Source organism: Enhydra lutris, unplaced genomic scaffold, assembly GCF_002288905.1.
Source record: "Enhydra lutris kenyoni isolate GAN:26980312 unplaced genomic scaffold, ASM228890v2 scaffoldscaffold5, whole genome shotgun sequence".
NCBI lineage: Eukaryota > Metazoa > Chordata > Mammalia > Carnivora > Mustelidae > Enhydra > Enhydra lutris.
The window spans coordinates 36078863-36094361 of NW_019154089.1; the positions used below are offsets into that span (position 1 = coordinate 36078863).

The 15499-nt window shown below is 53.0% G+C and overlaps 1 protein-coding gene across 2 annotated transcripts in view; it reads left to right on the top strand.

Moving 5' to 3' along the window:
• The window catches only part of LOC111140863 (annexin A6), a 50599-nt gene that overhangs the window by 18748 nt on the left and 16352 nt on the right, over window positions 1–15499 (top strand). For both annotated transcript variants that reach the window (XM_022493090.1, XM_022493091.1), the window contains exons 8-20: window positions 1258–1314; window positions 2143–2236; window positions 2662–2757; window positions 3954–4012; window positions 5073–5195; window positions 6242–6300; window positions 7642–7720; window positions 9369–9450; window positions 10394–10488; window positions 11053–11166; window positions 13226–13316; window positions 14027–14106; window positions 14672–14725. In XM_022493090.1, coding sequence (XP_022348798.1) covers window positions 1258–1314; window positions 2143–2236; window positions 2662–2757; window positions 3954–4012; window positions 5073–5195; window positions 6242–6300; window positions 7642–7720; window positions 9369–9450; window positions 10394–10488; window positions 11053–11166; window positions 13226–13316; window positions 14027–14106; window positions 14672–14725 — 1083 coding nt within the window. The remainder of the gene's footprint in view (window positions 1–1257; window positions 1315–2142; window positions 2237–2661; window positions 2758–3953; window positions 4013–5072; window positions 5196–6241; window positions 6301–7641; window positions 7721–9368; window positions 9451–10393; window positions 10489–11052; window positions 11167–13225; window positions 13317–14026; window positions 14107–14671; window positions 14726–15499) is intronic.

The following is a 15499-nucleotide window of genomic DNA, read 5'->3' on the forward strand; positions in this document are numbered from 1 at the left end:
GCAGACTGGTTTCCATTTGCCAAGCTGTTTTTTTTTTCTCCTTGGTTTTCCTACACAATGTTTTTTTTTAATATTTGAGTTAGTTGCTAACATTTAAAAATGGGGAGTTTTTGCTCAAAAGCCAGATTTCTCCATCCTTTAGAATAATGGAAAGTTCTGGCACCAGCAGGCCTGCATTTTGTATGGCTGCAGGGGGCTGGAAAACATGACCCACCCCGCTGCTTCCCCTTCACCTGTCCGGCTCCCCGGAAATTCTCACACTGAGCAGTTTCAAGCCCAGGGCCGAGGACCACGCTTGTGGGAAGCTTTATATAGAAATTAAAACACTTCTTTGTTTCTTTCACTTCCTCTACTCCCATACACAGTTGACCCCAGCTGCTCCCAGGTCGTTTTCTCCATTGCCATAATAACCCATATCCCAGAGTAAGCAGCTGGGGGATTACCGGAAATAGCAGGAATGGGCAAGTGTGACCTTTGCCCCCAAGTTCAAAGCCGTTTGCTCTGGAGAGTTCCAGCTCCTTCTCAACATCTAACACCAAGTGGGCAGTGCCACAGCATGGATTGTGAATGTGCGGGCTCTGTCTTCTGGAGCTCTGTCCCCAGGAGAGCCCGGGGCTTTGAGATCCTGAGATTCATAGTCCAGGGGAGGAGGAGAGAAGCGTAGGCCTGACCTGCGCCCATGGAAGCTCGATGCCCACTTGGGCTGGCCCCACCCCCTGCGAGTTCCTTTGTTGGATGGGGCACAGAGCCTGGGCGGAGCAGCAGAAAAACCAATAGCATTGGGTATCTTCACTGCTTGTGACCTCGGATCTCAGGGCCCAAGTCTCAGATCCTCCCTGCTGAGTTTTCTGGGTAAAGGTCTGTGAGCCCCCAGTAGAACGCCGGTGTGCAGTCTTTTTAGCCCTGTAGTATCATTTTCCACGGGCATTGTGAGCCACACCAGGACCTGTATGGGGTCCTGTTCTCAGTACAGGCTCTGGCTGGCTCTGGGATGGGGCACCTAGAGGGACCTTGGTCATTCTCAGGACTCCCCTCTTTGGTCTCAACTCCGAGGATGAAGGGAAAAGCCAACAAACCCTATGATTCCCCACAAAATAGATGCTTCGGTCTTGATGCAGTGGCAGCTGAAGTCACTGCTCCAAGACCTGCCTGGGCCACCACACTTTCTCTACTGTCCTGGTCTCCCCCTGGTATCCACACCACTCCCATCTCCCTGGCCATGGTATGTGAACCCCGTGTCCCTGTGTTTCTGCCCAGGGAACCAGGGAGGAGGACAATGTTGTGAGCGAGGACTTGGTACAGCAGGACGTCCAGGTAAACCAGCACTGACCAGGGGCTCTTGGGGCACAGCAAGGGAACCCCGAGAGCTAGTTGCTTGGGGATCCGGGGAAGGGCTGGGGGCCGAGTAATTTGCATCAAATACCAGAAATAACTGACTCATGGCCAGCGTTTTATACGGTGCTTTGTTGAAGAAAGGACTTAAATTGTCTTTCAAAGGTACGCAACATATGTAAAGTTGGTGAGATATATTTTGGGGCTTTTGTCATTTGTTCCTTTATTAATTCAGTTAACTAATATGTGTTGAATACCTACTATGTGCCAGGCACTCTGCCAAGCACTGGGGGATCACTACTGATTAAAATCAGACAATACCAGGAGAGAAAGGCATATATTAATCAAACACCGTCTCTAGGGATATAGCATTACGTTCAAAGTGTTTTGAGCCCCACTGTGTGCCTGCAACACTGCAAGGGTAGATACAGAGAATGCTAAGACATAGTCCCTGTCTGAGGAGCCCATGCCATAGTGGGAAGACAGGCTTATAAAGAAGTTGTTATAATATACAGTGGAGCAAAGCAATAGAGAAGTAGAAAACTATGGGAGCCTAGAAGAGGGAAGGAGGGGAAGAAAGAGAACTCCACCTTGGAGACATCAGGAAGTGCTTCAAGAACAAATGGGACATTTAATCTGGGCCTTGAAAGTTGAGTCGGAGTTTCCCCAGAAAGAAAGGAGGGTATACAGGTGTATGCAAAGGTCCTGAGGCTACCAGTTACTCATATGTTCAGGGATCCAGCAGCAGTTGATTTGCTTGGCCAGCAAGTTCTGTCTCCTTTCCATGAAGTCCTTCCTCTTCCCCTTCAGGACCTGTACGAGGCAGGAGAACTGAAATGGGGAACAGATGAAGCCCAGTTCATTTACATTTTGGGAAATCGCAGCAAGCAGCATCTTCGGTTGGGTAAGTTCCAGAGAACAAGGACCTACAGCTGCTCCCCTGAGGTTGTGCCAAGGATTCCTTTCTTTTTTCCTTTGCTACTAATAGAGCAGGATAGTTACTTCACCTACAATGCAAGTACTAGTCCTGATTTTATTAGATGGTGGTTTGTGTAGTCGCTCAGCAAAGTCATTGACAGGATGCTCAACCTTCTCAGCTGAGTACCAGTCCAGTCCTCCTGTTGGAGTGTGAGGTACACATAAGTCCCTCACGTCATACACGGCCTAGCTGCACAGTGGCTGGTGGTGTGCTTGACTTCCCTGCTGGCCAGCTCCTCAAAGACCAGCCCTGCCTTCATGGAGGGCACTCTGGTCCTGGCCTCCCCTTCTGAGGTCCTGGCTTCTCCTGCCTTCTGGGGCACTCTCAACACCCCTGTCTCTCTGACTCAGTGTTTGATGAGTATCTGAAGACCACTGGGAAGCCAATCGAAGCCAGCATCCGAGGAGAGCTGTCTGGGGACTTCGAGAAGCTGATGCTGGCTGTGGGTATGTCCTGACCTTGCATTCCCAGGGGCTTTGGGGGATTCTGGGATTCTGGCCCAGGAACAAGAGGCCAAGAATGGAGAAGAGGGATTATATGATCTGGAGGCAGGAAGGAGAAAATCGGGCGGGCAGTGAATTCTGCGGGTTGGCCAAGGCCACATGAAGTAGGGGAGGCAGGGAGTGGAGCCTCGGGGGGCTGACTTCCTGCCACTCCCTCCGGTGAGATAGAGCGGGCGGGGCGAGATAGAGCGGTGAGCCCAGGCTCGGGGGAAGAACCAGCAGGAGAGCAGACTTGTATGGGGCCCGTACCATGTGCTGGGTGCTGCGTAGAGTGTTTAATCTTGAAAAAAGACCCAGGAGGGGGGCATGATCTCCATTTCACAGATAAGGAGACCATATCTCGCAGAGGCTATGTCACTTGCCAAGGGGTAGTTCAGTCATGACTGGGGTATCATAGGCACAGGGTACACCAGGATATGACTAGTCAGTTGGTAGACTCAAGATTCCAACCCAGGACTTCTCCCAAATCTGCTCTTGACTTGAGACAAGTCTCCTGTCCTCTCTGGACTTCAGTTCCCTCATCTGATAAATGGGGGTGTGGGTGAGGCCCTGCCTGACCCAGAGGCCCTCAGAAGCTCGACATGGTAAGAGGCAGCCTGCCCGGGTCTGGGGAGGATTGTGTGCATGTTTCCTGGGGGAGAACTCTAGCCCCAGCCTCATCCTCCTGCCCGGAGCTGTCCCCAACCCACTCTGCTTCAGGCAGTCAGGTTCTGGCCTGCTCTCCTAGCAGGATCCAAAGTGACGCTGCTGATACCCTTGTGGCCGCAGCAGGACGTACAGAAACACCTCTCCCAGCTCCACCTCTCCTAGCTCTACCTCTCCCCCAGTTCCACCTCTCCCAGCTCCACCGCAGGTGCTGCCCCCAACCTGGGCCTGCTCCCTGCCAGCCCCACAGCGGACTAGAAAGACGAAGTGCGTCTTTAAGAGGCACAGCCCACATTTCACCGGCCTGGTTCCTGATTTCTCGATGTTCTGGGTTTGTGTTAAAAGGGGGTGGGGCCTTGGGTTATCAGGAGCCTGGGTTCGTCCTGGGTTTGCCCTTCATGGTCCCCAAGGAGTAGGAATAAAGAAGGGGTCAGGCCACCCCAACCCATTCCGAGACAGCCAGAGTAACTCCGCCTCTCCTTCCCTCTTCCCAGTGAAATGTATCCGGAGCACTCCAGAGTATTTTGCGGAAAGGCTCTTCAAAGCCATGAAGGTGTGTGTGTGGGTGGGGGGGGATCGTTGGGAAGGAGCTTGTGGGAGGGTCTCCGCCCATCCCCATGGGACTGTAGAGACACTCTAACAAGTCTGTAGGGCCCACTGGCCAAAGAGAGCCCTCAGGGGATTGACTACAGGAGAGAGTGACGGCCCTTTATCCAGGCGAGCTCCCGCCCGAGCTTGGGTCGAGGTCCAGTCGCACACCTGCCCACCCAGATGCCTGCTCCCACCTCATGATTGATAACAGGGTGTTATGACAGCTCGCACTTGACTCATCCAGCCAGAGGAGCTAGAAACCCACATGTTTCAAAAATATTAATTGACCAGAATGTTTCTATACAGTGGATGTAGATTAGGCCACTTTGAAGATACTTGTCATTGTCTGCTAAGACTCGCAATGTTTACCCCGTGACCCAGCGATTCCACCCTGAGCGTGTACATGAGAACAGTGATTCCCACTGTTTTGCCCACAGGACACACAGAGACTGATGATAGTTCTGTAGCACAACAGGACACATGAATGCAGAGGCCACAGACCCAAGGCCCAGGAACTCAGGCCTTCATGGCGTCAGTCGGCCATCCCACAAGGGCAAGGGAAATATGGCCTGTTCTCTTTCAGAGGGAGGTCGGGCAGCTCAGCCCGGGAGAGAAGGTTCCTGTGTAAATGCATTCCAAAGAATGTGGCAGTTTTTTCTAAATTTTTTCTAGGAAAAAATTTAGAAACAACCCAGTGTCCATCAGGTGTAGCAAAAGAAATAAATGCAAAGTGGTATGTTTATAGTGTTCCAAGATATCTAAACATAAACAATCTGTACTTAGAGTTATACAGTTACGGTAAAATTGTAAAGGAAACCAAGGATGGACCTGACGTATGAAAGGAGGAAGGAAATCAAAGCAAGAGGGACACATAGGGAGCTTCAGGGGAAAGGCAGTGTTTTGTTTCTTTTGTTCTTAATTTTAATGTTTTAGCACAAAAATTGTATTTTTCAACCAGCTGGGGCTGTCACCAGTCTGGCCTCCTCTCAGGTTCCTGTCCCCCGAACCCACTTGTCTTCCAGGGCCTGGGGACTCGGGACAACACCCTTATCCGCATCATGGTCTCCCGCAGTGAGTTGGACATGCTTGACATTCGGGAGATATTCCGGACCAAGTATGAGAAGTCCCTGTATAGCATGATCAAGGTGAGCGGAGCCAACAGGGTACGGAGAGGAGTGGAGGGCTTGGGAACCACTCCTAGGGGGAAAGAATGGTCCCAGGGAGCTGAGAGTCTCTTGGGAATCCCAGGAGCCCCCGCCTCGTGGCACGTTCAGGGCACGTGAGACAATTCAACAGAGAAGCAAATGTCTGATGGTGCTTATGAGTCAGGAAGCTCAAAAGGAAGGCGGACCTGGGTCAGGAAGGGCACGTGGGCTGAGTTAAGGATGAGGACTTCATCCCAAGGACAGTGAGCTCAGGCTGCAGAAGTCAGGGTAGAACTCTTGGCCCCAGGCCACGTGATCTGTGATGACTGCAGTGTCCAGCCCCTGACACTCAGCCAAGAGACACATAGAGGGTTGGGTATTTTTCTTTTTTGGGGGGGGGGGGGGTTAGTGAGATAAAGCTTTCTGAGTTCCAGCTATGTTCCCCGAGTGTTATAGATATTACATGCAACAATGGTTCATGGGAAATGTTTGGAAAAAGCTAGTGAAAGTAAAGACAAGGCAGTCTGTTGCCTTCAGAACTTCTCACAGCCTTTAATTGGTTAAATCCATCATGAAGCTCTGAGAGGGGCATAAAATACGCTACATCCATTGGTCTGGGTTTGGCGTTTCCCAGTGTTTTGGTTCATGGAACCCTATTTCCATGGACTATTTCACATGGGGGTGCTGGATTGGGGATGGTCTGAGGGTAGAGGTGTGCTGGGGCCGGCTCCCATGGGCTCCACGTTCAGTGAAATCCTATGGGTGGCTTGAAAGTATCCCTGTTGGACGTGTTTACACCACAGAAATAGGCAGATGTTAGAAATTAGGGCTTTTTAACCTGCTCCCCTCCCTGAGAGCTGGTTGTTCAGGACTTGCCAGCACACCACTGCTTGGTGGTCTCAGCCACCCCAGACCAGAGGAGAGTCAGGGTTGCCACAAATAAGTGTTCAGCCTTCCCCGATTTTGGGCTCTGCACAACCTCCCCTCCTTATCCGAGGGGAGCCCAAGGGTGAGAGGTCACCTTTCTCTGTCTCGCTTCTCCCCAGAATGACACATCTGGCGATTACAAGAAGGCTCTGCTGAAACTCTGTGGGGGTGATGATGAGTAAGTGGCCCCCGGACCCCGGGCTGGAGGGAGGGGCCTGGGGAGGGGGGCGGTGGCAGGCCGGGCTCCCCTGGCCCTCATCCTGACGGATGCATGGACTGGAAGAGCTTGGGGATTCCTCAGTGCCTGGTGAAATTCTGTGAGTGTGTGTGACAGGAATGTGCTCTCCCAGACTGGGGGAGGAGTGGGGCTCTCTGCTCCCGTGGGGGTGTGGACTGGGAATCAGAATAGGGGGGTCCAAGCCCCGCTACCTCATAACTGCTTCCCATTTCATCGTCTATTTGATGGAAAAAATACAGGTGTCTGGTCTGCCTGCTCCTTTATTCAGCACGTTCGTACCCAGTACGTTCTGGGACAGGCCTCTTGGCAGGGAAGCCCTGGTGAAGCCCCCAGCCCGGTGAGGCATCCGGACCAGGGCCTACATGTGGGGCCATCCCAGGATAGGGAAAGTCTCTGTGCCTGGGAACGCACAGATCGGGGCACTCTCCCAGACAGGGGGTAGAGAAGCAGAGGCCTGAGGAAGACCATAAGGAGGAGGAGGTGACACAGAGAGGCTCTGAAGGAGAGTGGGTGGAGGAAAGACCTAGAGACACCAGGTTCAGCCTGGTTCATTTCTGTACCTGATGCCACACTTTTGCAGGGGCTGAGAAGAGAAGAGGCTGAGAGGTGGGCAGGGCCTGGGGGCCTCCTGCTGGCAGAAGAACCTCTCCTGGGGTATTGGGAGCCGTGGGAGAGACTACACTGAGCGTGACTTGACCAGATTTGTGGACTAGGAGGGGAGCCATAGGTCCTCTGACTTCTTCTCCCAGAGCTTATAAGGATCCAGTGAAGTAAGGGATACGAGAACCTTCTGTTAACCTTTGACAAGTGCCTTGGGGGCTGATTTCAGCTCCGCAGACATTTACTCAGCATCTTGTAAGCCCAGGTGGTTTGCAGGAGGAGAAATTGAGGGGACGTGGCCATAAGCTGGTAACTGAGTTTGTTTGAGAGGGGAGAGTTGGGTAAAAATCACTCAAATCATGAGGGAGAAAGGGGAGGACAGAGCATTCAAGAAATCCTCTCCTGCTAGGCACTTGGAGCCTAGGAGGCTGCTGGGCAGACTGAGCGTTGCAGGGGTTCTCAGGAGAAGGTAGAAGGTTTCTAAAAATGGAGGGGAGGCTCTGAATGGATGAGGCTTGATAGGCGGTAAAGCGAGACGGATTCACTTCAAGTGTGGCTATGTGTGTGTGTGTGTGTGTGTGTGTGTCCGTGTGCGTGTGCATACATGGCTGTGTGCTGCGTGTGTGGTCTTGCCCACGATGACCTTCCCTTCTATCCTCTCCCCAACCCCCTCCATTCCAGTGCTGCTGGCCAGTTCTTCCCGGAGGCAGCGCAGGTGGCCTATCAGATGTGGGAGCTTAGTGCAGTGGCCCGAGTAGAGGTCAGACCCTCCCCACCTCCTGCTTGACCTCTTGACCACAAGCTTCTGGTCTTCTGCTCGCACCTTCCCGCTGCTCTGGTTGGCACCCAGCTGCCCCCTGGCGGCCAACCTGAGACATCGGTTCTCACATCTGAAGCTTCTTTGTCTTCCAGAAGTGATGAGTTTGGTGGGCGGGCACTCTGCTGTGGGCCTCTGATTCCTGCCCTAACTTCTAACACACAGGGGAGCGTTGGGGGCCCGCTGAGTACTAACAGGGCTTGCTGAACGGAGACATGTCTGGTTCTGTGGATGGGCCTGTGTCATCCTGCGTCAGACAGTTGGCCTCTGGAGGCTTCCAGATGATCAGTCACCCCTCAGTGCGCTGGGTGACTCGAGGTTGTTCTGACCATCCTGAGACCCAGGGTCCGCGGACGTACTTGGGACAAACCATTACAGGGACTAGTAGCCCTTGGTCCACGTGAAAATATTTGGCACGTTGCATTCTCTCTGTTACTCATGGAGCCATTTTTGGCAGGTCCCTACCTCTCCTGGCCTCTGTCTCCATCTTCAGAGCGAGGTGTTAGACACGGCAAACTTAGTGCTTTCCAAGGGCTCTTGAGTGCTGATGTTCTAGAACAGCATTTCCCAAATTGCAAGGCAAGAAGTGTCATTGCAGGTGACCTTAAATTACATAAGAAATGAATTCGTTCAGGTGAGGGGAGCCTCGGGGGGATTTGGTAACACCAAACCTCATATAGTGAGAGAGCGACTTTTCAGTCCCAGCCTCCCTCCTCATTCTGTCAGAGGGAGAGTCTGGCTTTGTGCCACCCTCGCTGGCTTTCCTTTTTCACAAACTGAGCTGAGAGAGCTAGCTTCAAGTTCAGAGCTTTTGACAAGCAATGGCATCTGGTTAAATTTGGTGATATTTGACAAGACAGTTTTTTCTCTTTATTACATTTATTTTCATGGGTTATCATCCGTCGATGGCACATAAGACCAATTTTCTCTTTATGATAGTGATACAAAATTCTTTTCATTCATTAATCCACGTAGCAAATATTTTTTGAGTGCTTACTTCTGTTGTAGACACTCGGGATCCATCCAAGAACGAAATGAACAAAACTCCTTGCCCTTCAGGAGTATTTAAATACACTTAAAAGTGAATGCATTTAAGTAAAACAGAAAAGAGGTTGAATTCAGTAGAAATATTGGGAAATAGAACAGGGTATATGCAAATAGGGAAGCACTGAGAACCCCACTTAGGAGTGACTGAATTTGGGAGATTCTGTTCTGGTATTTCAGACATTTTGGTTGCCTTTTCAGGGGAAGGGGCTCTTAAAGAGGCAGAAGGGCCTTGGGGACAGGGCGGGATTCCGACAGGGACTGGGAAGGCCCCAGTGCAGCTAGGACAGAGCTGACTCCTGGGGCAGGAAGCTGGCTTGACCAGCACTTGCCCTGCTCCCAGGCCTGGGTCTGTCTCTCGTCCCCTCTCCCTTTCTCAGCTCTAGGGCAGGGGTCTGTCTGCTGTGCCTTCACCCCTGCCTCTCCCCCGAAGCTGCTTGGTTTGGAGCTCATGGGGAAAGCTTCCCCTCTCTTGCATGCTCCTCTCTTGGCTTGGCCCCCGGGGGGGCCTCCGGACACCTGCTGAGGCTCTTTCTGCTTCTCGCAGCTGAAGGGAACCGTGCGTCCAGTCGACAACTTCAACCCTGACGCTGACGCCAAAGCATTGCGGAAGGCCATGAAGGGACTCGGTAAGGGGACCAGAAAGGGGTGGGTGGGCCTCTGGGGCAGCAGGTGTGGCAGGCTGGGCAGTGGGCTGGGCAGGGCAGGAGTGAGAGCGGAGGCCTAAACTAGGATCCACAAAACGAGGAGGGTCCTGGCTCCATGAGTCTAGGCAGGAGGGGAGTTTGGGGGTTTGCAAGGAACTGGGCATGAGCCCTTCCTAGAGACCAAGGTGTCCCCAGCCTGTCAGGAGCAGTGTCCTGGAGTAGAAGGAAGTACTAGGTCTTAAGGCCTGGGTTCTCCCCCTGGCTTTGCTTTTGACTCACTGTGACTTTGGGCAGGTCCTTCAATGCCTCCAAAGCATCCATTTCCCCCACTATAAAGTAAGAGCTGCAGACCCAATTCTGGGATGGGAGTGCCCCCTACTGGTTCCCCCTTCAGGGCCCCCGTTTGGAACTAGTGGGAAGAACTACTCTGCGGGTGGATGGCCTATTCTCAGAAAGGCCATCGTGGACAGTATCCGGGTTTGGCTTCCATCACTTTGCCCACCCCCGACCTACCCATCTAACAGTGCCTCCCAGAGGCCTTGGCTTAAATCCTCCCCCTCTGGTCCTCCTCTCCATTTGTCTCTTGGGAATGATAATAGCTCCCAAGCACATCTAGGACTGTGAGATGACAGATGCAAGAGTCCTTCTGAAAGGTAGAGTCCTGTGCAGAGTCCGAGGTTAAAGGCGTTCATCCAGGAGTCCAGAGGTGGTATCCTGATGTTTTCAGAGTCGACCTGCACTGGTTACAAGGAATTGGGCTCCAGCTCCCAGGGAGTTGAAGAGAAAGGACACGGGGTCCCCATGGGATTTAGATGGGCAGGTTGGAAGGATCCCTTAGTAGCTACTCGGCCTCTTTGTGGCGTAGAGGGGATGGGGGAAGTGGGCTGCGGGTCTTCCTCTGAACCATGCGGCTTTGATGATTCAGGAACTGACGAGGACACCATCATCGACATCATCACGCACCGCAGCAACGCCCAGCGCCAGCAGATCCGCCAGACCTTCAAGTCCCACTTCGGCCGGGTGAGGCCTCAGCCAGACCCCGGGCTTGGCTGTCATAGCCAGCACCCGAGTATGGGCAGTCCTGGGGCCCCTGTGGTCATGTGTTCTTGGAGTGTCTCCCTCATTGGTTTTGGGCTGCCTGCAACACATTCTGTCCGTCCCCCAGTTCCCCAGGATCAGCACCCGTGGGGATGGCTCAGCGTGGGGCTGAGATGAGTTGCTTTCACACAGCATTTTCTGAATCTCGAGTTCCAGAGGCTTCAAGGCCCCAAGGCTGAATGTCTGAGATTATTGTGCCTTTGCAGCCGGCAAGCTTCCCCCAGGGTGGGAATGATGTCCTTCGGCCCTCCCACCCTTTCCTGTCCCACCTCCTTGCCTGCAAGGAGAGCCAGTCTTCCCTCTGCTTGGGGTTTTTGCCATCCTTTAAATAGTAAACCTCAGCAAAGACAGGTGTGGGTTCCCACTATCGCTATCCCCAGCATTCACATGGAGCCCCCGTTTCCTCATTCCATATCTCCTCCCTGTCCTGGGTCACTCGGGAACATGTGGTAATGCCTGCTTGACCTCGGCCCCCGTCCTTCGTAGGACTTGATGGCAGATCTGAAGTCTGAGATCTCCGGAGACCTGGCGAGGCTGATTCTAGGGCTCATGATGCCACCAGCCCATTACGATGCCAAGCAGTTGAAGAAGGCCATGGAGGTATGGTGGGGGCACCAAAGGAATGTCCAGTATGCGGGTGTTGGGGGGACACAGGGACTCCCCACAAGCCCAGGTGTGGGTTGGCCGTAGCTCCTTGGCAGAGCCCTTCCCACGCCCAATTCCAACTAGTGTGAACTACAAAGGGGATAACAGAGGTACAGGACTCCATCTGGTTTTAGACATGGCTGAATCCAGGGACTCAAATAATGTTACATGGACTCTTGTCTCTCCCCTACCTTGGTTGTCTCTCTTCTGTGGTGGCTTTGCTCTCAGAAAGCCTTTCTCCTCCTCGTGGTAGGATGGCTTGTGCCTTGCATGTATGTCCTTCTTCCCAGAAGTTCCACCAAAGTCCTGGCTTCTGCTCTGGCTGACGTGAGGTGACATGCCCAGTAATCAGTGGTGTCAGGGAATCTCAAGGAGCAGCTAGAGGAAGCAGGATGGATCTGGAAGGGAAACAACAGCAGTCAGAGCCTGTATTCGAACTCACTGTGATGTTGGGCCCCTTACACTTTCTAAACTTCCATGCCTTCAGCTGTGAAACAGGAGCGATCATCCCTGCCCTTCAAGCGTTGGAGTGGGCCAGGCAAGGTCATGAGTGTGAAGGACACTGTTAACTCTGAAGACCTGCCCTTGCGGTTGATTAGCAAGAAAGGATGTGATGTCCCAGGCCAGCTGTTGCTAGAGCTGCTTGATTTCCCAAGGGACCAGCTGTACGGGGCTCCTCTCTGTCATCAGAGCATTTAGCGACCCATCCTGGGCTCAGCTCCTTGTCTCACCAGCCCACAAGGCAAGGCTATTGTCTTATCCCCATTTTACAGATGGGAAAGTCTGGCTCTGAGCTTCAGTCCCTTGATCAAAGTCACAGCGTTACAAGGTAACAGCTGGGATTCAGACCAAGTCTGTCTGCCTCTGGAGCCTGAGACCACGAGGACTTTGGGCCCCTGGAGGACTCAGAGAAGATCAGACATTTCCCTGGGCAAAGCAAATTGAGGTTCTCGTCCTTTTAAAATGCCTAGACAAGAAAAGCAAAGGATTTGAAAACGCCGAGTTTAGAGGTTGAAGGGAGCAGTGAGATAACCTGACCCGACCCTTCCCATTCCCACAATGGGAAACTGAGGGAGGCTGAGCATACCCAGCTAGCAGTCCGGCTAGCGGACCCTGCCCTAGGGAAGGGGCTAGACCCTGGGTCTTAGGATGCTCTGGGAATCAGGCTGTCCTCCCCACATGCCTGCTTTGAATAAAGCACCTGTGAAGATCTCTATCAGCCTCGGTCTCCTTCAGGTCAGAGCCCCGACGGACTGGCCACCCCACGGGAAGTGACCTCTAAGGGCAGTGAACGTGCCTTTCCTGTTTTTTATAGTTGTGGCTGCAGCGGCTTGTGCAGTGACTGGCACGTTGCAGGTGTTTAACAGATACTTGAATCAATCGATCTATCCATCTCCTTCGCCTCCCTCCCCTCACCCAGCGTGAGGACTTTTGAGCGGCTGTTTCCCAAACCGTCTCAGTCCAGAGGACCTAAAGGGTCTGTCCCTAGATCACTCCTCAAAGGGAAATATCAACAAATACAGCATGTTTTTCCCTTAAGGCATGGAACCTTTTTTCTTCTGACAAAATAGTATGTGAGAGAATCTACCCAGAGGAAAAAAAAAAGAAACGAGAAATCGCCTGTGATCCTTCACCCACCCAGAGACCACAGTCACAGTTACACTGTGAAGCATGAGCTCTGTTGTTTTTATACATTTACACGTAAATATGTACAGAGACATATGTGTGTGCCTTTTTATATACACGTGCCTATAGGCCATATTCTTTGCTTTTTAATTTTTGGTCCAAAGCAGTTCACATGGGAGGTTCTGGAAATCTTGAGAAGTCAGCATGTTCTGCCCTGATTGTGCTGTCTCTGGTCTGGGGGTGAAGAGAAAAATCCAGGAAGCCCTGGTGATCCGAGCATTTGCCTCCTGGGTGGTTTCTTGAACAGGGGCCTTCTTGGCCAGGGCCCCTCGAGTCTCTGCATGGGGATCAGGGCTGTGGTTAAGTCTTCTTGGTCTTGACCTTGTAGGGAGCTGGCACAGATGAAAAGGCTCTCATAGAAATCCTCGCTACTCGGACCAATGCAGAAATCCGGGCCATCTGTGAGGCCTATAAGGAAGGTGAGTGTGGGAGGCCTTGGGGCCAGCACCGCTGGGAGGCGGTGGGAGAAGCACCACCTCACCCCGAAGCTCTGCCGTTCTCCCCTCTCTCGGCCACAAGGCTCTGCTAAGCCCATGGGTATGCCCAGCCCTGTGTCTGAGGAAAGGGCGCCACAGGCAGAGAGTCCCAGCTGGAGGCGGGGAGTGAGAGGAGAACGTGTCCAGGCTGCTGGGGAGCAGGCAGGCAGCCTCCTGGATGGGCAGCCTGCGCAGTCCCTCTGGGCCTCGTTCAGAAGGCCTGTGCTGGGTCAGATGGTATTGTAAAGAATCTTCAGTATTAGTCAGAAATGTTGAAACTTTTCCCCTTGTCAGCAGCTCTAAAGTGGTTGAAATTTCGAGCGGGGGACTGACATGGCCAGAGCTGTGGCCAGAGCTGGTGGGTCCAGCCCCTGCCCTATGGGTGGGAAGGTAAGAGAGGGAAGATAGAATGACCACGAAGCAGGAGAGTCAGGGTTCCAAGAGCCCGCAGCTGGGATGGGGGCGGAGGCGATGGACTGGGTTGTCAGTGTGTCGCCGTCCATAGTGGCATGACTGAACGTTACCAAGAACCAACCGCAAATGCCTTCAACCCCACCACCCCTGCCAATACGCTCTGGCTCAAGTCTTGAGCTTCTAGAAGCAACCCCCGTCCTTAGCCAGCAGCTGCCCACAACTCCATTTCTCTGTTTCAGACTATCACAAGTCCCTAGAGGATGCTCTGAGCTCAGACACATCTGGCCACTTCAAGAGGATCCTTATCTCTCTGGCCACGGTGAGTGAGTTCATGGCCCCAGGTCCCGCCTGGTTCCCCAGGGGCCTGGAAGGGGGGCAGGGAGCTAGGAGCCCACCCCTGATGAAGAAAGGGTGTCCTCTCTACTTGCCTTCTCCATCCCACTGCTGAGGCTGTGACTGGCTCGTGTGAGGCTTTCTCCTGCTGTTTACTTTTCAAAGCTGGCTTGGGGCCACCTTCTCCAGGCAGCCCTCCCTGGTGGCCCTCAGCCTGGCTTTCTGGGTCCCCAATTGACAGGATGAGGCCATGTGGGCAACCCACGTTACCTGCAAGTATCCTTCACCATTGCTTGCATTCCCGCAGCCCAGACACCAGGGCCTGACGCATGGTATTGAGGGTGTCTGTGTCTAAGTCACCTTGGGCTGAGTGCCTTCAAATGTAATGTTCACCACAGCCTTCCCTCTGAGGGCAGGATCCTTGTCCCCGTGTTATAGCTCAGGAAGAGGGTTCTGAGAGGCAGAGAGGCTGAGCCAAGGGTCCTGTGGCTGCTGAGGGCCAAAGAGGGTGGATGTTTGGCAACTGACCTTTCTCACGGGTCCTGTTACAGGGGAACCGTGAGGAGGCAGGAGAAGACTGGGACCAGGCCCGGGAAGATGCCCAGGTGAGAACCGTCACCTCCCCCTCCGAGTGTCTCCAGCTGATGTCCGTCTTGCCAGGCCTTGGCTGTCCAGGAGCGGGAAAGGCTCCTGGCAGGGACATGGCTGTTTTAATTGGTGGATCCTTAGACTCAGGGACCCCTTGCCCCTCTCTACCCTTAGAGGTGAGACTGAGTATTTCCACAACTTTCAGAAGGATTCTCATAAGTGTGATGCTGGTCTTATGACATCCTGTGTGAAGAGTAGGCTGAGAGCCCACAGACCTTCAGAGCTTTAAGGGACTAACAGATCAGCCAGGTCAAACTCCTTATGTTACAGTTGGGGAAAATGGAGGCCCAGAGAGGGGGGAATAACTTCTGGAAGTCACACAGCAAATCAGTGGCCTAGGTAGAATTGAGCCGGAGGGAGCAGGTCTGGGGGCCTGCTGGAAGGGGGCCTGGGTGCTAAAGTTCTCAGTTTCTTACCTATGAAATGGGACCAAGGTTGAGGGACACGTTCTGAGAGAGCCTAGAAAGTGAGTTCATCAAGGGCTGGGATCTTTGTTTTGCTCATTGATGTATCCCAAGGGGTCACATGGTCAGAACTCAGCCAATATTTGTTATTAAATGAATAGGGGAGTCAGGGGTTTTCTTGGGTCACTTGACTGTTCTGTTTCTGCCCCTTAGGCGGGGGAGCTTGAGGTCTGGAGATGGTTTCTCATGGAGGGTAGACAAGCCCAAATCCCCTAAGGGTCATTATGGTTGGGCAGTCCCTCCTAAGGCCATATGCACTGTCCCCAC